Source organism: Liolophura sinensis, chromosome 8, assembly GCF_032854445.1.
Source record: "Liolophura sinensis isolate JHLJ2023 chromosome 8, CUHK_Ljap_v2, whole genome shotgun sequence".
Lineage (NCBI taxonomy): Eukaryota > Metazoa > Mollusca > Polyplacophora > Chitonida > Chitonidae > Liolophura > Liolophura sinensis.
The window spans coordinates 47,584,565-47,610,924 of record NC_088302.1 but is presented as its reverse complement, the minus strand read 5'-3'; the positions used below and the strand labels follow the sequence as shown (position 1 = coordinate 47,610,924).

Below are 26,360 nucleotides of genomic sequence, written 5' to 3'. Positions count from 1 at the left end.
AGACACACATACAGGCCCATACTAACATCTTCCTGCCTTATTACCAGTTTTATTGGCAGAATTTGCATTTTGGTTATTCTTGTCTTCCTTCCAAACTCGTTAATAGTACACATCCATGTTTGTTGTTCCCAGGGGACCTTCACGTGCTTTCAGTTAACGCTACTTTTTTCTCTCCTCTTACGTCAGCATCAATGGCTAATCAGGGACGGAAGAGAAGGTAAAACACTTTACGGACGGCAGTGCTGAATACCGTTACCTTACCTGTAAGTCTGTTATTGCAGGCGTACTGATTTTGCTCACCTGTGATTAAGCTGAAAGGGAAAGTCCATTCTGAACTCCCTTATTCTATTGGAGTGGGGCTCATCGCCAGTCTGGGTTGGTGACCTTGGGAAGTGTGAGCTCTGCGCGCGAGGGTGGCTACTGGGTACTAGATATATACCTAAGCAGAACGTTTTTTGTAGCCACTGCGGTACATAAAGTCTGGCATCACGAGGGAGTGGACCTCGTTTAACTTCCGTCAAGGTACGGTTAAGAAAAAAGCGGTATGTAATTCCATCAGAAATCGGAAACAAACGTATTTATGTGCACATTGTTTCATTGTCGGTTCAGTCATTGTTCCAGTCCATTTTCACGAATGCCGGCACCCTGACGAGATCTACTTAAGCATCATAATGACAGTCCAGGGAAAGTGTAACATGGCACTGGCGTTTACCAGTTTGACGTTGATGGTAAGCACGGCCTCATCTCTCCATAGTCACGAGCAAATGCCAGCAAAACGACTACATTACGATTTGTTTGAGAAGAGGAGCTACGAGAAGCTGATCCGACCTGCTGGTAAGAACGAAATGGAGCCCCTGGTGGTAGAGCTGAGCATGCGGCTTGCTCAACTGTTGAAAATTGTGAGTATTTTACTTTAAAATGCTTGAGTTTAAACTTTCTGTTTGTGCACTTCTTTGCACAAACAGAGATTCGCCTAAGGAAAAACTATTTCCTACTACTGAATAATCTGTTATGGGAAAGTCGGTTGTCTGAGCGATGCTAGAACATTTCCTGTTTTGCATTCTGTTAAATATGATCGACATACTCTGTTAATCCAACATTGTATTAAACTGAAAGAATATGACGGTATATAGTACGGGAGATAGCAGAGATTTATCGGTCAGGTCGCGTACGAAAGGTTTGACACATTGAACATACAGAAACATAGGTGAAAACGTCAAATTGGTGAAACCCTTGTTTTAAGGTATTTTAGCCCAAATATTGATTTTTGATTTCTTCTTAAATTGTTTTAAGCATGGATTTGGAACTTAAGAATTAACATTTCATAATCAGCTTACCTCAAGGTATATTTTAGTAAAAATATTCGCCGTACGTGACATGTCCGATAAACCTCTGCTATCCCCAGGACTAATATAAACGTTATAATAACAGAATATATTTTAGCACCACTCAGATAACGTTGAGTTAAACCAGGGTATGTTTTCTAAGTGTACTCTCTCATTTATCCTTGATACTTTTGTTACTGCAATTTTGTTGGAGGTATTAAATGAAATGAGATAGGATATGAAATGATGTAACAGCGCTAGTTCCTCGAGGAACAAGGTGAATGTTTAAAAATAAAACGACTCAAGCTGCAGGAGACAACCACATCTTGTCAGGTACCTGACAAGCCTCCTGACGTAAAGTCACAACTGAGTCAGCGTGACCTAGAATAGAACTCGTGAATTCTGTGGTCATTGGCTGGTGATCTGAAGTGGGAAAACCCAGAGGACTCCAGGTTTTGAACTTAGGAATATTTGTCTACGATAGCATTTTTTTTTCATTGTTGTTTAACGCACTACTCAGATATTTTACCTTACCACCGCACTTTGGTAAGCTAGTTAGGTGAAATTTTCCACGTGTGACATATATGTCATACTTGTTTATTTATTTGATTGGTGTTTTACGCCGCTATGTCATATTGAGGGGAGGGGAGGGAAGAGCGAAGTTCATGTAAGACTACACGAGATGGTGCCAGAATCACCGCAGATCACTTATTGCCATTGGGGCCCTAAAACTATGAAGGCAGGAAAAATTTCGCACAGGCTTAAACCCAAGTCTCATGGGAGCCGGTTATTCAAACCCAAGTACATTCGACCAGAATCCGCTCTCTGGACACATTCGATGCTTGTTTTCGGTAAGCATGCACATGTTATATCGCATGAAGTCTCCCATATCCGAATGCCGTAAGTGATTACTAGTATTCGCCTCTTTGCCTCTTTCATTCAAATCATCTGTAAAACGATTGTCAGGTTCTTTCACTACAGGTTGTAGTCATCGTACTACATAGTACAGTGAAAGTATTATCTTTGCATTTGTTTTTCCAGGATGAAAAAAATCAAATCATGACTACAAGCATCTGGCTTAGACATGTAAGTGCAGTTACCTTGGTAAATAATAAAATGGACTCAGGCCTTCCTGCTTTCTTATAGTGTTTTTTGTAAAACCATTATATTCTTTACCGAAGGCCTCTGTGTGTTTCCCAGAGAATTTAACGATACTCTTTCCAGGCCATTCTCTGCTCTAGTGGCACACTAACACATGTTTTGGAGAACAGATTTATTGGTGTGCAATACAAGGGTGTTACGACCCATCTGGTATTTTGGATGACTTTTTGGATTTTTTTTAAAGGAGCCCTCGATTTGTATGTTATTATAAGCAGTGGTTGGTGGAATAAGTAATATTCACCTTTGACTGCTTATAGGTATGGGTAGACAGACGGTTGACGTGGGACCCGGTGGAATATGATGGTGTGAAATTACTAAAAATTCCTTCAGAGGATCTCTGGAGACCGGATATTGTTCTGTACAATAAGTAAGTTCAAGGATGTTGGGAACGTGGCAAGGTCTGCATTAACCCGCGGATGGTCACGGCTTTCCTCCAGACTCTTTTCGGTTTCCTCCCACCATAATGCTGGCCGCCGTCGTGTATAAGTGAAATATTCTTGAATTCGGCGAAAAACACCAATCAAATAAATAAATGAAATTATTCAATTAAATGAATTATTACCATGTTTTGGATAAGACTGTGTCTTACAGTACGTGGAATCGTAAAATGATTTAAATCCCCTGTAGCTGCCCACCACATTGCATTACATATCGGACACTGAAGTTCAGTTTTCTGGCAAGTCAAAAAGTTCGTCAGGTACTTGCCGAGGGGCGGTGGTTTTTCTCCAGGCTCTGATTCCACAAAGCCATTTGTGACTTAAATCAAAATTTGAAATACGATTTTAAAGCTTATTTTTGGGCTTCAGAAGTTAAAACTTTTACCACCGCACGCAAAGATTTTTTTTAAAGTTTCGACTGAAGTCAGAAACGCCTTTGTGGAATCAACCTGTGGTTTAATTATTGGTAAATTGGACTGGTTCATCGCTGTGCTCAAAAATTTTCAAATTTTGTGACGAAGGTCAGGTTTATGGGTGGCAAACGGAAATACCAGGAGTAAACCATCGTACCTTCGTCTCGTCGAAGATCTATAAATTACAGCCGCATCATGTTGTCGTTGTAAATATGTAAGTGTAAAGCTATATCTATGTTTTCACAGCGCAGATGGTGATTTCGCCATAACACTGCTGACCAAAGCTACGGTACATTTTGACGGAAGGATTGTCTGGGAACCGCCAGCCATCATCAAGAGTTATTGCCCTATTGATGTGGAATTCTTTCCCTTTGACATACAGGAGTGCTTTATAAGATTTGGGATGTGGTCATACGACGGACGCCACGTTAATCTTCATCACAAGTGCACCAGACAAATGAAAGTGCCGGACCACAACGAAAGCCTCGTCATCAGTAATGGATCGATCAGTTTGGATGGATTTTACCCCAACGTCCAGTGGGACGTAATCAACGTCACTGCCAGACTAAGACGCAAAAAATACCTGTGTTGCGAGTACTTATTCCCTGATATTCTGTTCAACGTCACTTTGCGTCGGCGGACATTGTTCTACAGCGTCAACCTCATCGTTCCATGTATGGCGATATCCTGCCTTTGTGTTTTAGTGTTTTACCTTCCGTCCGACAGTTGTGAGAAAATCACGCTGTCTATATCCATCTTACTGGCGCTCACTGTGTTCTTTCTGTTGTTATCAGACCTGATTCCACCAACGTCGTTGGTTGTGCCGTTAATAGGGAAATACCTTCTCTTCACAAGCGTTGTGGTGACGTTGTCGATTTTGTTGACGGTATTTGTGTTAAGCATTCACCATCGAACTCCATCCACACATGTTATGTCACCTTGGGTGAAACGGGTGTTTACGGAAATTCTTCCAAAAGTTCTGTTGATGCGTCGGCCAGATATGCCACGTCAGTCGACCGTCATCCAACGGGAAGAGTCTCCGATACCGGAAATACGTAACGCAAGTTTGGATCGGAATCGAGTTCGACATCGGGAAGCCGAAGCGGACTCGGAGGATGACGGAGACGAGGCGGGAACTTACACCCGTCTCGCCAAGCCGTACAGTGAGGAAGTGAACGAAGCGCTGGATGGTGTAGTCTTCATATACAGCCGCATGAAACAGGACGACGAAGATGAAGAGGTTGGTAGGAGGCTTCTGATATAGGCCTATATAGATCTGCACTTTTCCACTAACTCAAGTTAGTTACATATATTGAAGAATGCTTTGCCTGGCGTTGAAAGAAAGAAAAGATATTTATTTTATGCATTAAGACATGTGTTCATTTCAAGGGTTGACTAAATTGACATGGCACCTTTGACCGGGCTGTACGTCTCCAGAAGCGGGCCGTGGTCGAGTGAATAAAGGCGCTTTGGAGCCGATGCGGCTTGCACACCAGCGCAGCTCAGTGACCCAGGAACCTCTCACTTGTGCGGTAGCTAGGAGTTCAAATCCAGCTTATGCTGGATTACACTCCGGTCGTACATGGGAACATCTGCCAACAACCTGCGGATAGTCGTTGGTTTCCCCCGGGCTCTGCCCGGTTTCCTCCTCCGACCATAATGCTGGCCACCGTCGTATAAGTGAAAAATTCCACGGCATACGGTGAGTACGGCGTAAACCACCAATCAAATAAATAAATAAATAAATAAATTAAAGGCACTTCAATTTCCAGGACATACGATGTACTTGTTCAGTACAAGTCTTAGTTCCCTTTCACCAGATCTCACTGTTCGTGAGATGCTGTCTAACGTTCGTTGAAGAGCACTTGTCTATCACGAATGTATTTATATATTTACTTGACTGTTGTTTTACGCCGTACTTTTACCAGTTTATAGGTTGCATATCTGTGCACCACACGAGGGAAAGTTCTTTAATAACTCGCTAAATGTTAGTCGTATAAGTGATTTATTCTTTTGTGTGATGTTAAACATCAAGCCAATATTTATTTATTTATTGACTTAAATGGTTTTTTACGCCGAACTCAAGAGTATTTCACCTATACGACGGCGGTAAGCATTATGGTGAGAAGAAACCTGACAGAGCCCGGGGGAAACTCTCGGCCACTAACAGGCTGCTGGTAGATCTTCCCACGTGCGGCCGGAGAGGAAGCCAGCTTTAGCTGAACTTGAACGCAGAGCAACCACATTGGTGAGAGGCTGCTGGGTCAATGCGCCGACCTGGCACACAAACCACGTCATTCAAGCACAGATTCCCCCTAAATCCAAGAAATGAAATAAATACCCGCCTAAGGCTTTTCATGACAGGTTTTATAGTAAAGATGACTTGCCTGATATGTTGAAGTTTTTTGGCCATTGTTAGTGAATTGTGGTCGCGGTGTTTCCGTGCCCGTGATTTGTTAAATTTCTATCAGCATCAGTTAGTAGTTATGAGATCTCTTGCAACCATTTGTTGAACAACAAAAACACAATAGTCTTGATGTGGAAGTGTGTAGGCTTGCTATCATGTTTCTCCAACTTTCAAAGTATCACTTAAAAGTTATAACCGAACCCGTCTGACTGAGATATATAGTTTTGTACTCAACCCCTTAAGTCACAAGAGGGACATAAAAGCGGCCTGTACTGACTAAAGCCTAAGACAAAGCTACAGAGAAGAAATGGAGACCAGCGAGAGCTGATGATATGAAATAGCAGTATGCCTCACTTGAATTGTCTAGGGAAGTAGATAACTAGTTCGAGTAAATCGTCTCGCCTATATTTATAGACGCCCTTGTAAACTCTTAATTGTACCTTTAGCTGCAGCACTATCCGGGATCTTAAAACAGCGTTAACGGTACTCCATGGCGATGGTTTGTTATCTGTGTGAAGATATCATCTACATGCGCTAACACTTGTAGCTGTTGTACAGGTCTCATCACTGTTAGCTATATTGTTATTGTTAAACGAATGTTTGATTTACAAGATCGATAATGTTATAGTTAAAATACAAGAATATTTCATGGATCGTTACTAATAACGATTTAACGATAGGTAGTTGTATGTACTTGAAAGACTCCAACAGATGTCACGGCGCCCGCTAATTGTACAACTCAAAAGGGCAATTTTTGCCTTGAATGAATATTCAAATAACTAAAATACTAAGAGAAATCCAGAGGTTAAGAGGGAAAAGGTTGGTTTCCTGAAATCTGGATTTTTTGGGTTTTTTTTTTATTTGACTAAGACGATCGATACCTATATATCCGTAACAATCGATAGCCTTATACCGGTACTTAAAAGATTCCCATGGTGCACAAATACCACGGAGCCAGATAATCGTAAAATCGAAAGGGGACTTTGTCGTGAAGCTATTTTCAAATGACTACAATACCAACATACTGGCTTGCAGGTGGTCGTTTTCTGGAAATTTAGATTTCTCTTGTCATGTTGTCACCTGCTTGTTGAGGCAAAAGTTAGTGGTCATACTGAAGACCAGTTGTCATGATTAAACTGAGCACTTGACTATAGTTTTATTAGAAAGCACGACCTACAAGCATTCAGTAAATGCTACAGGAGGTCTGCTTTGTTAGTATCTTACGTACAGTGGTTCATTTATAACATCATCAAGGCGTATACATGTACCAGCAGGTTCCAAAATGCCACCAGCTATATGTTTTGGCAGAAGATGTTGCCTTGTAAAGGGCTAATAAATCATGCCCTGTCGTCTGAGATGTCTTGCTGCATAGAGTGTATGTTTGGTTGATGAGGAGCAGGTTTGGCTGCGGCTTTCATTCTGGCCTTTGTCAAGAGTTAGTTTACTGCGGTAACTGCAATGTCCTCCGACAACAAAGCTGACCCAGTGTACACCCTTATAAACAACAATTTAATGAGTAAATAAATAAATACAAATTTAGAATGCAACACAAAAAATATGTGTCATGTTACCTATCTTTTGTTCTTTTTTTTCGTACAGGAAAAACGAGACTGGAAGTACGTTGCCATGGTGATGGATAGACTATTTTTGTACATATTCACGCTGGCGTGTTTCCTGGGAGCTACCTGTATATTTGTAACACCGCCATCTTTATATGACCCCCGGGAACCACTGGGTGGGGATGATCAGACTAACGCCTGTGTTACAACGTTAATCAGTAACTGATAGTTGTAGGTAGCTGAAAAACAAAGAAATAGGGGTTTTCATGACGTTGTCATTGACTGTACTTGAGTTATGTCTCCCACATCCTGTGTTGCTGTGGGGAGACACTGTCTGCTTGCGCTTTTGTTCGTTTGGCTGTTCGTTTTAGCGATTCTCATCGACCAATGTTTGCCTGCAAGATATCCCGGGAGATGCCTGACTGTTTAATCAAATTTGGCTTCAGGTTTTCTTATGATTATCATTTTGGTTTTTGTCGGTTTGACGACTGGGCCACGTTTTAGCCAGAGGTTGAGTTTCAATTTCTAACGGTTTTATTGCTAATGGTAGAAAGTGTACCTATATCATGTGACCTGTCAGAAATGTTCAGCAACTAGTTTTGATCATATTTACTAATATGGGCGTCTGAAAGCAGCTTCACAAATGTACATTTAATTTAGAGTAGACGAACGAAGAAGAAAATTGAGGAGTTCCTCATGGAAAAAGGTATCATTTGTACCTTCGAAACACAGTGAAACAGGGGATCGGTAAATTAGTACATGTATCAACAAAGGTTGCCTAACATTTTCCACAAGTTACATAATACAGCAGAACTGTTCTCACCTTTGACGACAAAAGGGTTCGAATTTGAAACCTACATGATTGTCTGTGAGATATCGCCTGAACTACTTGGCAGGATTTAATCAAATATCGTTTCTAATGTTATAACGTCTGTCCGGGGTGCGGTCGGGATAAGATCAAATGAAATTGCATGTCTTCAAGAAACTCAAGCTCAGGTGATATGTATGGAGGTAGCTGATAAAGATCGGGGAAAATTGAAAAGGCTATTCGAAAATGACTGGAAAATGGATATGGATGATTCTCAACGAAGTTGTATTTTTTGTCTTTAATGCAAAAGAAATGCATGGAGCAGAATAACTATAGGCTATTGTTTCGTTCATTAAAACATAAGAAATGTGAAAAGAAGAAGTATATAAAGATATATAGAAATTCTCGGATGCGGTCGACATGCATGCTCTCGACTAGAGTATAATAATATTTCACAAGATTCAGTTATTTTGAATTGTGGAAGCCGGTACGACACATGGCCATGTGTAAATGCGGCCTTAAGCTGTTGTGTTCCTGGAGCGGGTCCAGCAGTTTTCCAAATTCCGTTTTTAAAAATTTCTAAATCTGACACCTGTTTTTTGCAAAATTTAATAAACTTCAAACTTGTGTTTGGGATTTGTTTCAAAAAGAAATCGTACTCTAAAGGTTTTTTTCGCTCTCGTACGACGAAAATGTGTTCTTCTGTCCAGTTTTAGTCAGCTTTGATTGTAGATAATTTCGCCAAACACAGACATTTGTGCGGAAAAGATGATATTTCATCAAACTGGACAAGTCCATTGTAAGTGTATGTCAAATTGTATATTTAAAAAAGGCCAAAAACTACATAAAGGTTTTTGTAATATGTCAGATATGTATTTTAGTGTCTTTATGCTATGTATGAAAAAGTTTGTCGAAACTGCTGTACGCTATTATAGGCACATATTTATTATTTTGTTAATTTTCTTAATTGTGTTATAATTATAAATATATAACGATATTTTTGTTGTTGGTTGTTAATATATGCGCACACGCTCCTGTGTTATACACTGATCGTGGCCTTGTGCTATATGCTTTCTGGCTATATGACCATTATGAGGAGTACTGCTCCTCTGATTCCTCCAACCAAAATCTCCTTTAGTCAAATAACAACATTTAATCTGAGAAACATGAAGGAGCGACTTTCTCGTGTCTGTGGATGTCCATTTTTAAGCATACGTATGACACCTAGATGAACCATTATTTCTTTGATCGGTGTTTTACGCTGTACTTAAGAAAAGTTCACTTATACGCCTACGACGGCGGCAAGAATTATGGTGAAAGGAAACCAGGCACAGCCAGGGGAAAATCACGACCATCCCCACGTTGATCCAAGGCCTTAGCACGCACGGCCGCCAGAGGAAGCCATCAGGATTTGAACTCACAGCGATCGTATTGCTGAGAGGATCCTGGGTGATTGTGCCACGCTATCACGCTAACCAGTATAGGTCACGGGAGCTCTCATGAATCATGTTAGGCCAATTTGTCTTGCTACAGTTGGCTCAAATAATCCAGTGGTGCCATTTGATTGCTTTGAGTGTATACTGTAAGATACTCAAGGGCTACTGCTTGCTTTGGTATGTGACTAGTGTTTCGGTATATATAATGCGTAAGTAAATGGTATTTTGGTATACAATGTGTAATTATGTGGTTGGTGTTTCAGGATAATGTGTATGTATAAGGCTGGGGTTTCGGCATGTGTTTCGTAATTATGTAACTGGTGTTTCAGTATAATTTGTAAGTATATGACTGCGGTTTCGGTATAATGCGTAAGTGAGGCAGCATGTGACGCCAGGACAACGGAGGCATATCACATGGTATTGCCTTTCCAGAATATAATGGTTTTGTAGTGTACATTATACTGAATTGTAATGTACATCACATTTCTACCATGTTTGGCAAGCTTTGTTGACACCGTACACGACATTGTCTAATACAAGAAAAAGTGTTGATGCTAAAGCATCACTGGCGGCGCCAAGTTTTGAACCAAAAATTAAGATATGCCATGCTTAGATATACTGTTAACTTGAAAAGCACTCAAAATGTATCCTTGCTCCCACCATAATACTGGGCGTTGTCATTTGTACGGCTTTTAAAACCAGTCAAAGAAATAAAGTTAATCCTAGTATGAATTCGCTGATTTACTTGCCATTCGTATTTTTTCCACATAGACACTGAGATTACCGATGAGTCTTATCACTGTCACATAATACGCAGTTTACCAGTCATGGCATTACAACAACAATGCGACACATTTTGTAGTGCTAAATGACGTCGCCTCTTTACGGCTTGGTTAGGGATGTACTTGCTTATATTTGAGCGTGGCGTTCATGTCGCCACAAATAACCGAGTGGATTGGCATGTAGTGCGTGATGATCAGTTCAATAACATATTCATCGCTTATGTTATGGAGTGCTTTGCGCAGAAATGAAATCATACATAAACTGCAAGATAACCAATGCAACGGAAGGCACATTTTAGCATGTAAGGCTGAACTAAAAACCAAAAAGTAAATCAGTATTCCGTTGAACAACAAGCAAGTAAATAAATAAAAACGGACGCAACACCCATCAATGATCTCCACAGGCTTGGTGATTGCAGCGGGAATGTCATATATATATAACACACCTCTTGATTACACTTCAGTACATCTGCAGAATCGAATCAGATAGGCTATAGAATGGAGGGTACATGTATCTAGTGCGGGAGTTTTGAGTTTGAAATCTTTTAAAAGTTTTTTTTTATCACATCGCTACTACATAGGCATCTGAAAGAAGTTTCAAAAGTAATTTAGAGTAGACGAACGATGGAGAAACTTCAGGAGTTAAACGTTTATGAACTTGAGAAATTCCTAAAGGAAAGGAATGTCATTTGTCAGTTTTGTCTCTGGAATATAGCGGGACAAGTGATCGGTAAACTCATGTCAACAAAGCTTGCCAAACATTTGTCACAAGCCGCATGATACAGTAGGACTGTTTTTACCTTAAACGATAAAAGAGTTCGAAACTCCCTTATTCTCCGGCCTGGACTTGCTCATGAAGCTACATACTCTTGTGGTCTATGGTAGATAACGTTTTTGTTATCCCTTCATTTTCGTAGAAAAGTATACTTTAAGCTGTACTATTGATTTTAAGGGTCTTTTAATTATGTAACAGACCTCTTTAGCGGGATGTGTTTCTCCCCATAATGCCTTTGGTGCATATCTTATGACTGTAGAATAACATAATGAGTACAACCATCAGTATCTTGATAAATCCTGAACAAACTTCTGATCTCTTACATAGGCTACTGGTACTGTATAGTGTTTCATGACACGTAAAGCCGTCTATGGCGAGTCCATTACATTCACTCCTGTCAATGCGATCCAGCAACAGCTGTGCCCAAATCAACTCCCCTGTCAAAGCGAGCACTCGGTGCAGTACAGCAGGCCTAGCCACCGTGTGTTACCCTCCGTGCACTGCACATACTCCATCTCGTACGGTAGGTAAGCTTTCGTCCTTGCCAGACTTTTCTGTACATATCTCTGATGCTACAGCTAAAGCAGGAAGTCTATCGCAGGCCGGTTTCGGTTCGCTGCAGCCACGTCAGTGCTGTTTACTCCTCACTTAGAGGGGGTCTCATAGCTTGCGCACGTGCCACTGGTTAACCCTACCTAGAAACTCCCTTGTAAACGACCAGTCGATCAGTTTTAACCAGTACGGTACCAAGCAGCCAAAACTTTTCAAGGTTGGCTACAATCGATAAGAGGTTTACCTTGAGTTCATATACCCTCGAAAGGGAAAGGTGATCCGTGTTGTATACCTTGGGATTAACATTTGTAGTTTGATTTTATGAGCAACGGCAGGGAATTTCGGGCAGAATATCAGTTTATGCGCAGGTTCGAAAAGTAGCCATGGCGACTACGGGAAGGAAAGAGAATGTTGTGAACTTAATTATACTGAACGAATTATAACCGGCCTCAAATGAACACAGATTAATTAATTTGCGAGGAGTTCGTCGTTGGATGTCGACAGTTGACTGTTCCGCGTTGGGATATAACAGTTTTATTTTAACTTTATGTGGGTGTTGTTGTAAAAGTTTGAATCGATACCAGCCGTTTTCGAGAAGGTTTCAGCTGTGACATAAAATCACGATGCACTGCCGAATGTTATGTAACGTGGGACTGTTTTTCACGTGTTGGACATGGACTATAAGTATGATATCCTCACTCCACAAGCACGAGGAAATGCCGGCCAAGCGGCTACATTACGACTTGTTTCAGAAACGAAAATACGAGAAACTCATTCGACCATCTGGAAAAGAGAAAGCTGCCCTTATTGTCCGACTGAGCATGCGCATAGCCCAGCTGTTGTCAATAGTAAGTATTAAATCATTCTTGTGTTATCTTTGTAAAACCACGCCAGTTTAACGGCGTGTATATTTAATATTCCCGACGCGGAAAGTTTAAAATGCAACTACAACATATGATATAGACAATTTATTTTCACATTACCGTGCATCATCATTTACACAAATCTGAACATCAATTACCAACATAATTTACCTTTATCATAAATCTATTTGATTTATGTGAATTCCAAATAAATGTTTAGCTAAATACATAATACATGATTCTCTCAGTGTATTGTATATACGTACAACGCTAATATTTGTGTCAAACCGCAGTTGGAATCGATTTTAGTAGATTTTCTCCAATAGCTTTTTATTAATTATTATTTTTTGTGCATGTCATGCCATGACATAACACCACCAATTCAGTTTTGTTAACGTCATGCTTAGCTAACATATATCATTCAAGAGAACATGTAAGCACTGCCAAGTGTATGCCAGCCCAGTTTGACACGGGGATTGTCTGTATCATTCTACACAGCACTGGCTGACGAACGTGTCACTGTGTATATTGTGTTCTTGCCGGTGAAAGCCTGTCCATTGCCATGGATTACACTTAACCTTATGCTTCCATTCCTAAATATTTGCATGCAAGGCAAAGTTATTAGGAGGTATACATTACCGTTATAGCAGATCTTAACACAGAAGTAACACAGAAGTAGGTTCATTTTGGATAATGTTAATCACCCTTACTCAGACAACAATATACCGAAGGATCTAGCGCAACCCATGTCGTGTACGTATATCTCGAATTTCTTAGATCCTTCATGTGAGGTGTGCAACGGTTTCAGCAATCAACGTCATAAGTTAAAAGTACAAAAGGTACAGTGTCAAAGATATCCATCACACTCCTTCATTTTAAGTTTCTTAAATGTCGGCAATGAGCGTAACTCTGCTTCATAATTATTATGTTTAGCTTTGTTAAACTCGTGGATAGGGCTTGTATATACACCGTGTTTGACACATGAATAAAACTTTGCATGTATTTATACACTCAGGGAATGTTCAGTGTAAGTAAATTGAATCAGTATCCAAATCTGGCACCGTGCTTGTTTACAGATGCTTTGCAGTGGCAGCCATCTTTGAGGTAAGTTTGTGTATATTGCCCATTGTATGCCCTCAGCAGCCAATGGCCTCTGCCCAGCTTATGACACCTCTAACAGTAAACACTCAGTGTGCAATATTTAATCTTACATCGAAGACGGCTGCCATCGCAAACCACCCATAAGTTGTTATGATATATGGTACATGATTTAACTGATACTGATTCAATTTACCAAACTAGAACATTCCCTGCAACTTTCCGGTACCATTGAAAACTGTTGAATTTTTCTCTTAATATGATTCCGTCCTTCTTCATCTTAATACCTTTTTAGTTCATTGGGAGTTTGCGATAACTGTTGTTTTAGAAATTGGCCTTGTGATTATTGGCTGATCTGGAATGTCCATTGTGGTTGTCGATTGGCATGCGAATAGTTATGGTCGTCTCTATCCGTCTATAGCATCATTTAGCCAAATAAATAATAAGTAAATAACACTGCATACTGCATAGTTTCAAATGTTTTGTCTACAGAACCTCTCCGGATGCTTATTGACATGTAATAGCTTTTAAATTTTAAACTTTGTAAGCCCAGAAGTGTTTTATGAAGTGTTGATATATCAAAATATTTATCAACAAGAGCAAATGTATTGTGCACACTTGAATAAACTACTATAATGCCGCGAGTTTTTTTTTGGACTGTAGATGCATGATCAGGAGGAAAGTTGGAGTATGCCGATATCTAGGTCAATCTCGTCAATACCATCAATATCGAACTGGGCTAATGTTTATCCCCAAATGACGGCGAGTAGGCGCCTTGCTTGTGGTAGTCTCCCTAGTGCGCAAGCGTAAATCGCCTGCCATATACAATCGGCATGATTCCCTGGTTGATTTAGTTGACTGACGCCAATAAAATGCCTGCCATGTGATACATGCATATTCTTGTGTCCTATAATGCGTGAGTTTGGCCCGAGCTTCTCGGTCATGCTGCAGCGTATACTATTATATGAAGTAACAACGACACCGCTTAGCTCGGTTGGCGCCATCTTGTTTGAATATTCATGCGAGATTTTCCATCACATCGATTCATCTTTTGCGTTGGTCATGTTGCTCCACACAAACTGACATGCGACGTTCGGTTTTTCCGGAAAATGTCATTAGTCAGAAAAGTTTTCTCCTTTTTTGAGTCAGCCGAATCAATGAATTTCCATATAGAATTCCATACCAAAGGACATTCGTCTTGAATGTGACATCTTCAGCTCTTCTCCTGCTGTTCAGCATGCACGATAGATTTATTTATGTACATATTGGAATGAAGGTTGTCTGACAATTGTTGTTTTTTTTTTCATGGCATGTCCGTATGCTAGTATTCTCGGGCTTAATCATCCAAACTGGTGGTCAGTTTTACAAAAGTTGTAAGAAGGATCATGGTTGTCGCTGAATACCTGACTTGCTACCCGATTGTTGGGCAGAGGTTGGGGACGGCGGGTGGTGGTGGTGGTGGTGTGTGTGTGAGGGGGGTGCTCACAATAATCACGCCTGGCTCAAAGAATTCTAAATCCGTATTGTAAGCTCCACATAATTCTCCAGATTATGCCTCTTAACTGCAAAAGGCGAGAGAAACATTTTATGATTATTTGTTAAAGTATGGGGCGGAGAGAATTGGCGGCATATGTAACATACTGCTGATTTGGAATTTTAGTGAATGAATGGTTGACGTTTAAAGGCATATTGGCATTATTGCAGACAAAACATTAACAAAATATATTGCAGGTTGAAATTAATGATGTGTTTAATTTGCATCTTGATTGTTTTAAGAAGGTAGATATTTTGCAGCTTTCATTTAAAATAAGTAATTAATTGTAATTTGAATTTTTGTATTAATTATAAATGATACTAATGTGAATAATCGGAATTATCGTATTAAAGCATTATTCCAGGGAAAGGGGCAACATTCTTCAATGATAGGGGCAACATTCTTCAATTTACTCCTTATAAATTCCATTTCATGTATTATAATACCTCTAAATCCCTTACTCTGAAAGATGTATTCATATTCACATTACCTCTGTTATTTAGGAACAAGATTGATTTAATGCTCGCTGGATTTTCACTGGCGAGGGTCTCTAGGACAAATCTGATAGGATTATAGGCTTTACATCTGGTGCCATGCAGTCAATAAGTTGGTCCAGCTTACTCAGATTAAAATCACCACAATACGTTTGATCGGGAATAAATGTTATTCTGGATTGGAATTTAAACTTAATATCTGAATAACGGTATCTCATCATCTCTGGGAGTCGTAAGGTTTAACGTGATTAAAAACGCTCTTATGAGATATGGGGGATCGGGAGTCGCTAGCTATACATTGTAACAACATGCACCATTTACGCATTTGTGCTGAATGGTTCGTTTTAAAACTACCTATGCGAATTTATTGCCCAAAGCTCAAATAATATTTGGAGATGAAATGCTGCTGTCTCTTTGACGATGTCATTGTAAAAACCATCAAGTACTGCAGACATAAAACAGATCCTTGGTATAACTTTTTCTGGATATTCGCTGGACTTTCGAGAACAATGAAAAATGTACCGTTCATAATAATAACCCTGGGATTATTCATATCGATAGTAAGACACACGGATTTGGGATTTGGGAATTTTTGTCCTCGGCACTTAATTACTGAACTAATCTTCTCGGTTGGAGGTGTCATTTCGTGTCATTTTTCCGTCATGATGTTACACTGAGGCAGCGCTAGAAATGTGACGGTATTGCTTGTCGTCCAACCACACCATCGAGTAGCGATTAGTTTAATTTTCAAAAAGACGTTGAAATTGAATTTGTGAGGCAATTAGAGAACAATTCAAGCTTGACCTGTTAAAAGAATGGTTTCCTTTCCAGGTCTTAAAGTTAACCCAATTTATGATTTTCTTCCTTCATGGCGTAATGCACACAGCATGGCATCGGTAGACCAGTATCAGACCAGATACGTGTGCGTGTTTTCTCAAAGCATCCACTGTACTAGTGATAACTAAACACATTTGTTAACGAAACTACTAAACCTTGAATTACTGGTTAAAAAACTATATTGGATAAACGAGGCATGTGTTAAAGAACCAAATTATCACCAGCGTTCATGGACACCAGGATGCTGAAGTTGATATTCATGGCATAAGTTTTCATTTGATTGTTTGTTAAATGTGTGACTAGTGACGTCTTATAAATTGCAATTAACATCACTGCATTTTTTTTTTACTTAAACCTGCTCAACTTGTTGAATAAGACCCTAACTAACGCAAATAGATAAAGAGGCCAGATTTCACCTGTTGCGTGTCACCATGTGCCATCCACGATACCGCGATCGCTAGTCTGCTTGTTTTTGCTCTTTATTGTATTAAATAAGATTGTGTTGATATAACAAATACAATGCCTATATTATCTAGGAAAACAAAACTGGTTAGTTGGTAAGTTTGAGGTTTCCTATAACATCCCTATATATTCGATCGTTTGTTACCACTCGTTCGGGAAGTAAATGCGTCAGATTTCAAACAAATAAAGTTCGACAAACGTATAAAACAAGGTTTATGACATGAAAAAGAGAAGCTGTCTTTTGTCTCCACTGACAGTACATAATATTCAAGCAGACAGAGTAAAAGTGTAAGGCAGTATAATTAAGTGTGGGAGACAACGCATCAGGCGATTTTCTTCCAGACACATTTGTTAACAATCAGCCTATATTCATCTCTCGTTAATTTTCATTTGTCTGACAGGATGAGAAGAACCAAATCATGACGACCAGCGTCTGGCTCCGGCATGTAAGTAGATTTATTTCCTTAGTTGTATAGGTTTATTTGTTGTAATAAATGTTTTGTTATCAGTGACGGACTGATCAGGGCTACTTATCTCAGCCAATGTAGTTTCTTTTTCCACAGCGGAGAGCAATGTTTTCCTGGTATTTTACCGTTTAGATTATATACCCACAACCAGACGTCATTTATTCTCAGGTATCATGTCTGTGCTTGTTAGGAATGTTTGCAAATTTCTCAGTTTTTGCCGTCAGGTTTGCTTTTTGGAAGTGGCCTCAGTGTGCAACATTTTTGTCCTCACTCTTATACTTAAGACTAAAAGAATGACCTCCTGACTTCTTGGTCTGAACTATAAGCAAAAGTAAGGACTGATTGACACAGTGTTCATTTGATGTCGGGAATCCATGTTTCACCGTATTAACAATTATATACTTTGTAAGCGTGGGCCTTGTAATACAATTAAGATACATAGAGCGAAAACATAACATAGAGCGAAAAAGCAGAGCACCGATGACAGTGTGATAACTGGCAAATGGTTAAACGTACGGGTAGCCGATGAAAACGGCCTCTTGTCAAGTTAGTGCCTCAGTTAGTGTTTTATTCTAACTGTTCTTGTAAATGCACACATAGTAGCAAATTACACTCCCCCTAAGATCAATATGAAAGACAGGTCATTGTAATATAACCGTCTAATACTGCATGGGCAATTAAAACAGTTACACGTAGATCATTCATGCGTTATCAGTCTCTTGACACTGTATGATGAAGATGTCACTATTAAATGTTTAGGAGTGGTACGATAGCCGGCTGACGTGGGATCCAGAAGAGTACAGTGGCGTCCGTCTTCTCAAATTGCCGTCAGAGGATCTCTGGAGACCAGACATTGTTTTGTACAACAAGTGAGTGTTATTGCAAAACAAATAATAAAAGAGAGAAGTTTCTTTACATTTGGAAACCTTTTTAAACTCTTGTATTTGAAACATTTGAAATGTGTCAAATTGATATCAAAATTTTGCTTCATATGTGTCAAATATAATTTTATACTACAAGACTCCTTCGTCGTCATATGACTGAAAAATTGTAAAGTACTACATTAAACCCCATGCACTCACTGACTCACTCTCTCACTATAATTTTATACTTATATTTCATAGCGCTGATGGTGATTTTGCCATAACTTTGCTCACGAAAGCTACGGTGCACTATGACGGCAGGCTTGTTTGGGAACCGCCAGCCATCATCAAGAGTTACTGCCCAATCGACGTGGAATTCTTCCCTTTTGATCTACAAGAGTGCTTTATGAAGTTCGGGACGTGGTCATATGACGGGCGACAAGTCAACCTTCACCATAACTGCACCTGGAACCAAACGGAACCCCAGTACAACGAAACCATCGTGATTGCGAGGGGAATAAGTCTGGATGGATTTTACCCTAACGTCGAGTGGGACGTTATCAATGTCACAGCCAGGCGTAAGGTAAAAAAATACTTGTGCTGCGAAGAACTCTATCCGGATATTACGTTTAACGTCACTTTGCGTCGGCGGACGTTGTTCTACAGCGTCAACCTCATCGTTCCATGTATGGCGATATCCTGCCTTTGTGTTTTAGTGTTTTACCTTCCGTCCGACAGTTGTGAGAAAATCACGCTGTCTATATCCATCTTACTGGCGCTCACTGTGTTCTTTCTGTTGTTATCAGACCTGATTCCACCAACGTCGTTGGTTGTACCGTTAATAGGGAAATACCTTCTCTTCACAAGCGTTGTGGTGACGTTGTCGATTTTGTTGACGGTATTTGTGTTAAGTATTCACAATCGAGCTCCGTCTACTCACACCATGTCGCCCTGGGTGAAACGGGTGTTTACGGAAATTCTTCCCAAAATTCTGTTGATGCGCCGACCGGATATGAAACGTCAGTCAACCGTCATCGAACGTGGCGCGTGTAACGGTACGGACCTTCGGGAACCTTCGCCGATACCGGAAATACGCAATGCAACTCTTAGTCGGCATCGTAAGTCCGACTCAGATGAGGAGAGGGACGATGACGGGACTTACACAAAACTTAGACAGGTTCAACGCTATCCACCAGAAGTGGATGAAGCTTTAAAAGGGGTTGTTTTTATCTTCGATAGGATGAAAAAAGATGACGAGGAGGAAGAGGTAAGCAAATATGTAATTAAGTTTTGAAAATGTGAAGAGCAAACAAAAGAAGAATAAATCAAATTTTAAAAAACCCGAATGCTACTTATCAGGTCAACTTTGTTTGTTGACCGTTTCAGATGGAAGAAGCCTTTATTTTGAAATGTTATGTTAGTTTTTTTTCTGCAATGATAATGAAATAATAAATTTGAAATGTTTAATCCTGCTAAATTAATCCTGGAAAACAAAATAGACAGTATTCCTAATTTAACTAAAGATAAAATCAAGTTTGAACAAAAACTGTCTCTTATTTCGGATATTATCTTAGAAAACATGGTGATTTTTGCATTACAATGTAGCAAACTGTACCAATTCGACTTTCGAAATTTTCTCTATGAGGGGAAAGGCAGAATGTTTGTGCAAATTCTCATATACGGAAACTATAGTAAAAATATGAACTGTGAATTGGACTGATCCAGCTAGATCTGCTATTTGGAAAATAATTCAAAGCTTAGTAAATTATTCCCCATTTGGACTTCATTTGAGGCATTGTTTTGTAGATATCGTATCGTCTACCATTGCTAAAAATCGTGTCGTTTTCCGACCTTATCTTTAGGACTAGCAACAACTACACTGATGAATCGGGCAGTATATGTAGATATCCTTTTGTGTGCTTTTTTAAAAACTGAACCATTTGCAACCTTATCTGAACGGGGGGTTTATCCTAACGATGTAAAATGAAGTTTGGCTACAGCATAGAAGGATTTTCAATCAGAGGCAGCGTTGGTTGAAATGGTCTTGTTTTGGACTGTTAATGGGAATTGAAACGAAGTTTAAATCCCCCCAATTATTTGATTTTACAAGCCACTACAAAACCAAAAGTGTTTAATTATTTCGCGGTAAGATTAAAAACGTACCGGTATGAAATTTGTATGTCTCTTTAGATAGGCCAAAAAATGTTAGCCGTCCTTTTGAGAAATCGACATGTGCTATTGCTTTTTTGCCACCCTCTGCCAACAAGAAAACAATTAGTCTTCCTCAGTGATATTGCCGAGATAAAAACACATGGAACTTATTTTATTCATATAAAATAATTATCATTTGCCTTTGAGCGAACTCTATATAAGCTAGATTTTCATGATATTTTAACGGGATAGCTATTTTATTATCTATTGCTCTCAGCTGTTGTGTGAAGACATAGAACTACCTCTAAGGCTGTATTATAGGTACATACATGTGTGTTAGAAGTACTGCTTCAGCCACATCTGGAATCCATTAAACAAAGAAAAAACTTTAATGGTTTGGATTAGAAGCGTAGCATTCCAACACCTCCGTCGACCGATGCTATCTCTCCTCTGACTCGTGCCAGTTTAGAACTACGTGTAGGTCTGAACTATCAAGGAATAAAGGTTGACACTCCTTCTTGTAAAATTAGGGAAACATAAAAGTGTAACTTTGCTTCAAGTTTTGTTTTGCGATTTTTAAAAAAAATGAATAAAATTTTATACATCTGACTAAAGTAGTTATATGTTTCTTTTGTAGGAAAAACGGGACTGGAAGTACGTTGCTATGGTGATGGATAGGTTATTTTTATACATATTCACGCTTGCCTGTTTCCTTGGAGCCACGTGCATATTTTTAACAGCACCGTCTTTATATGACGCCCGTGAACCGATGCTAGGAGATGACCTCTCTCAGATATGCTACACCACCATTGTAAGCAGCTGAAGTGCAAGGAAAATTCTGACGTCACTTAAAAATAGTATGACGTGAAGTTGTTCATTTTAATAAATTCACAGTTAGTCGGGTGTATGTTTATGACAAAGTAGATAAGTGGAATCAATTGAATGAATGAATGCTTGGGGATTTACGTCGTGTTTTAACTAATTTTCTGTCATATGACGACGAAAATTCATTAGGTGTGTGTACACATAATGTGTCTTCTTGTGGCAGGGTGAATCCATGCCGCCAATCTGCTGCTGCTACTGAAGTATAATTCTGAAGACACAAGATGTGCCACCCCATCGAGTCACATTATACTGACACCAGGCCAACCAGTCATTTTCCTTGTTCTAACCACTCAGTGCTGAGTGCCAAGCGAAGCAGCAACAAGTACCATTTTTATAGACTTTGGTATGTCCCGACTTCGAAGCAGGTGCTCCAACCATTAGGCCACCGAAGCGGTCTTGAATCAATTGAAGCTATTTAATATAGGTATTAAGATAATACAGAACGGCCCCCATGTAAAGTTTTAACATTTTTACACATTCACTACATTGCAAATCATCGTTCTAGTTAAAAATCTCTTGAAACTCTCTGCTTTTGCCACAAAATTACATTGGAGGGAGACAAGACTGCGCCGTGTTTTCATGATAAGCTTAACATATCTTGTCTTCATTGTTGTGGGAAAGTAAGAAAGTATTTAAAAGACGACTACTTGGTTCATAAATCTGGTCTGTAATTAACTATTCTGTCCGACAACATGAAACGATTTTCAAAACATACCAGGCCACAAACAATGATAGCATGAGACGTGCCTGTTTACAACACATGTAGTTATAGCATACACAATATTATAGTTATACCACGGTACGTAGTGTGAACTGGATGCACCTTTATAATGCCATTTCAGTGAGATTAATTTGCTTATACACCTAGAAAGGCATAACTTTGGCATAACATAATTCTCCTCTAAGCGAAATATATTTTTTGGGAAGGTTGTCATAAATATTATTAAAAGTTTCGATTTGCTCAAGGATGAAACCTATGCATATAAATATTGTATGTAAGCTGTATTTCAAATCAGCTGTCTAACTTAATTTCCCAGATAATTGAAGGCCTACATTAGAGTTGTTCAGCTCATTACTTCAAACTTACTGTCAAATTTGAAAATAAAAGACACTGTCACATGCATAGTAAACACCACCTCATTCTTTTACTAGTTTTTACGAATATTTGCAATGAAATTTGTAATTTGAATTAAAACAACCAGGCTGAGTAAATATCTGCCTTGATTTATTATTTAAGTGGTTCTTATATGTATTCCAGCGCTGTTGGAGTTACGGATTTCCTTGTTGTCTTTGCAAAGCGTGTCATTCCGAAAGCACGTATGCGCCAGCGGTATTTAATTTACTAGTGATCTGGTAAAGGGAGTACATTTGCCCGTTAATTCCTTGTTGTAGCTGCAGTTTCCCAGACGTGAAGGAGAAGTTAGGAGAAAACCAGATCTCCTATCTGTCAGCGTCCGTTCCGTTGCCTGATGCTGAATTTGAGTTATGGTTTTGGGAGCAACCCAATTCCCATCTGGAACACGTCGAAGTATTGGGTGAGCGGCTAATTCCGACACCTTGGGCAGCCAGTAAGAGCTATACTTCCGTGTGTAGTGCCAATATTGCTTCGCTAACAAGCCAGCTGGTTAGTTTCCATCTGCAAACGCCCTCTCAACAACACCTGGAGGGATAAGGCCTACTAGGTGGGGCTATGTTAACTTAAGCTGCCAACCAGTATCGAGTACAAATCTACATCTGTGGACATGTGGCGAATGCTCATTTGGACATATATAAGTTCAACTTCCCGGAATGTAACACCTTACCTTCATAAATAGAATAAAGATAATCTTTATCATTGCTAATTTCAGTTGTTGTAAGGAATCCTCTGAATTACAAAAATACCTTCACTCCCACTAAGTTTTGGCGTCATCATTGTGTAATCAACATACAAAGCAAATAAGCAATCATCTTTAGTTGTCGCGGGGACCCACGGGCTAATAAATCTGAATCGTTGGTCTTCATTCAATCCCCAGTTCAAATCCATCTCTCGTTAGTCCCGATGCGGCTTTAGGTCAGGCGGCTAATGACAGCACAGGTTGACTCCTGCTTTCTTCTTCAATCTTACCGTCGTCGTGTAAGTGAAATATTCATGAGAACGGCATTAAACATCAATCATATAATTCAACATATAAACTAGTTGCCGCACAGGTTACAGAGACTTAAGGTACCTCTACAAATTTTGTCGTGGTAATCCTTGCATTAAATGAAAACCGTTATCATTTCTCTCTGTCATTTGACTGCAATTGATATTAAGTTACATTCTGATGCATCTGTGTATGATGATGAGCATTTCACTGACATTGTTGCCTGGTCAGTATTTGTATTTCTGTCCTTCAACATTGTATTGACTTTGTTTTGTGGTCAGTATTTGTATTTCTGCCCTACAACGTTTCACTGACATTGTTCTGTGGTCAGTATTTGTATTTCTGTCCTACAGCATTTCACTGACATTGTTGTGTGGTCAGTATTTGTATTTCTGTCCTACAACATTTCACTGACATTGTTCTGTGGTCAGTATTTGTATTTCTGTCCTACAGCATTTCACTGACATTGTTGTGTGGTCAGTATTTGTATTTCTGTCCTACAGCATTTCACTGACATTGTTGTGTGGTCAGTATTTGTATTTCTGTCCTTCAACATTTCACTGACATTGTTGTGTGGTCAGTATTTGTATTTCTGTCCTTCAACATTTCACTGACATTGTTGTGTGGTCAGTATTTGTATTTCTGTCCTACATCATTTCACTGACATTGTTGTGTGGTCAGTATTTGTATTTCTGTCCTACAACATTTCACTGACATTGTTGTGTGGTCAGTATTGTATTTCTGTCCTTCAACATTTCACTGACATTGTTGTGTGGTCAGTATTTGTATTTCTGTCCTTCAGCATTTCACTGACATTGTTGTGTGGTCAGTATTTGTATTTCTGTCCTACATCATTTCACTGACATTGTTGTGTGGTCAGTATTTGTATTTCTGTCCTACAACATTTCACTGACATTGTTGTGTGGTCAGTATTGTATTTCTGTCCTACAACATTTCACTGACATTGTTGTGTGGTCAGTATTGTATTTCTGTCCTTCAACATTGCATTGACTTTGTTTTGTGGTCAGTATTTATATTTCTGCCCTACAACATTTCACTGACATTGTTGTGTGGTCAGTATTTGTATTTCTGTCCTTCAACATTGCATTGACTTTGTTTTGTGGTCAGTATTTGTATTTCTGCCCTACAACGTTTCACTGACATTGTTGTGTGGTCAGTAATTGTATTTCTGCCCTACAACATTTCACTGACATTGTTCTGTGGTCAGTATTTGTATTTCTGTCCTTCAACATTGCATTGACTTTGTTTTGTGGTCAGTATTTGTATTTCTGCCCTACAACGTTTCACTGACATTGTTGTGTGGTCAGTAATTGTATTTCTGCCCTACAACATTTCACTGACATTGTTCTGTGGTCAGTAATTGTATTTCTGCCCTACAACATTTCACTGACATTGTTGTGTGGTCAGTATTTGTATTTCTGTCCTTCAACATTGCATTGACTTTGTTTTGTGGTCAGTATTTGTATTTCTGCCCTACAACGTTTCACTGACATTGTTGTGTGGTCAGTAATTGTATTTCTGCCCTACAACATTTCACTGACATTGTTGTGTGGTCAGTATTTGTATTTCTGCCCTACAACATTTCACTGACATTGTTGTGTGGTCAGTATTTGTATTTCTGTCCTTCAACATTGCATTAACTTTGTTTTGTGGTCAGTATTTGTATTTCTGTCCTTCAACATTGCATTGACTTTGTTTTGTGGTCAGTATTTGTATTTCTGTCCTACAACATTGCATTGACTTTGTTTTGTGGTCAGTATTTGTATTTCTGCCCTACAACATTTCACTGACATTGTTCTGTGGTCAGTAATTGTATTTCTGCCCTACAACATTTCACTGACATTGTTCTGTGGTCAGTAATTGTATTTCTGCCCTACAACATTTCACTGACATTGTTGTGTGGTCAGTATTTGTATTTCTGCCCTACAACGTTTCACTGACATTGTTGTGTGGTCAGTATTTGTATTTCTGTCCTTCAACATTGCATTAACTTTGTTTTGTGGTCAGTATTTGTATTTCTGTCCTTCAACATTGCATTGACTTTGTTTTGTGGTCAGTATTTGTATTTCTGTCCTACATCATTTCATTAACTTTGTTTTGTGGTCAGTATTTGTATTTCTGTCCTTCAACATTGCATTGACTTTGTTCTGTGGTCAGTATTTATATTTCTGTCCTGCAATCTTTCATTGACTTTGTTTTGTGGTCAGTATTTGTATTTCTGTCCTTCAACATTTCATTGACTTTGTTCTGTGGTCAGTATTTGTATTTCTGTCCTGCAATATTTCATTGACTTTGTTCTGTGGTCAGTATTTGTATTTCTGTCATGCAATATTTCATTGACTTTGTTTTGTTGTCAGTATTTGTAGTTTTGTCCTACAACAACTGATTTATATACTTTTATAACACACGATTATAGCTTACAACCCATGCTCACATGGACATACATGGGCAATCATTTAACACAACATTTCATTACATTTTGAGGATAGCCTAAAGCATACTGGTATCATTATTGAGTACCCATTAAAGTTTATAAAGTGAGTGAAACGGAAAAACAGTAGTCAGTGTGACTTGCTTTCTGTGTTCTGTTTCAAAAGTGAATAAAGCTTCGTATTAAATTTGTTCTGGAGTATATAGTTTCTTTTCCATTAAGTTGGGCAGGTGATTCTGTTATAAGGTTAAGTAAGGTTTTGTTAACCAACAAATATATAAACCAATTAAGTAACCATTTCCCCCGTTTTTCTGGGCAATAATCGGCTTTGTCAGTCAAACAGCGTAAGATACGCTGTAACCTACAAATCTTAGCTGTCAAAGGGGCGCTTTCTTACCAAACCTATTGTAGTTTTATTTCAATTCAAACAGAAACAAATACAAACATGGAACTGTGTATGCCGTTAATGGTTTCTT

The 26,360-nt window shown here is 39.1% G+C and overlaps 2 protein-coding genes across 4 annotated transcripts; both read left to right on the top strand.

Annotated features, from left to right (window-relative positions):
* Window positions 1-501: 501 nt before the first annotated feature.
* On the top strand, window positions 502-9,107 carry LOC135472334 (acetylcholine receptor subunit alpha-like 1). Its single transcript, XM_064751796.1, has 5 exons — window positions 502-899; window positions 2,367-2,411; window positions 2,744-2,853; window positions 3,583-4,576; window positions 7,343-9,107. The coding sequence occupies exons 1-5, from the start codon at window positions 672-674 to the stop codon at window positions 7,526-7,528; spliced, it is 1,563 nt and encodes a 520-aa protein (XP_064607866.1). The 5' UTR covers window positions 502-671; the 3' UTR covers window positions 7,529-9,107.
* Window positions 9,108-11,654: 2,547 nt separating this feature from the next.
* On the top strand, window positions 11,655-23,279 carry LOC135472158 (acetylcholine receptor subunit alpha-like 1). 3 transcript variants are annotated; one of them, XM_064751520.1, is made up of 6 exons: window positions 11,655-12,503; window positions 17,345-17,389; window positions 18,170-18,279; window positions 18,535-19,540; window positions 21,062-21,235; window positions 22,702-23,279. In XM_064751520.1, the coding sequence occupies exons 1-6, from the start codon at window positions 12,279-12,281 to the stop codon at window positions 22,777-22,779; spliced, it is 1,638 nt and encodes a 545-aa protein (XP_064607590.1). In that variant the 5' UTR covers window positions 11,655-12,278; the 3' UTR covers window positions 22,780-23,279. The 3 variants fall into 3 exon arrangements, with proteins under 3 accessions (XP_064607590.1, XP_064607591.1, XP_064607592.1); XM_064751521.1 differs by having other exon boundaries at window positions 21,062-21,281; window positions 22,702-22,735; XM_064751522.1 differs by lacking the exon at window positions 22,702-23,279 and having other exon boundaries at window positions 21,043-21,229.
* Window positions 23,280-26,360: the final 3,081 nt, after the last annotated feature.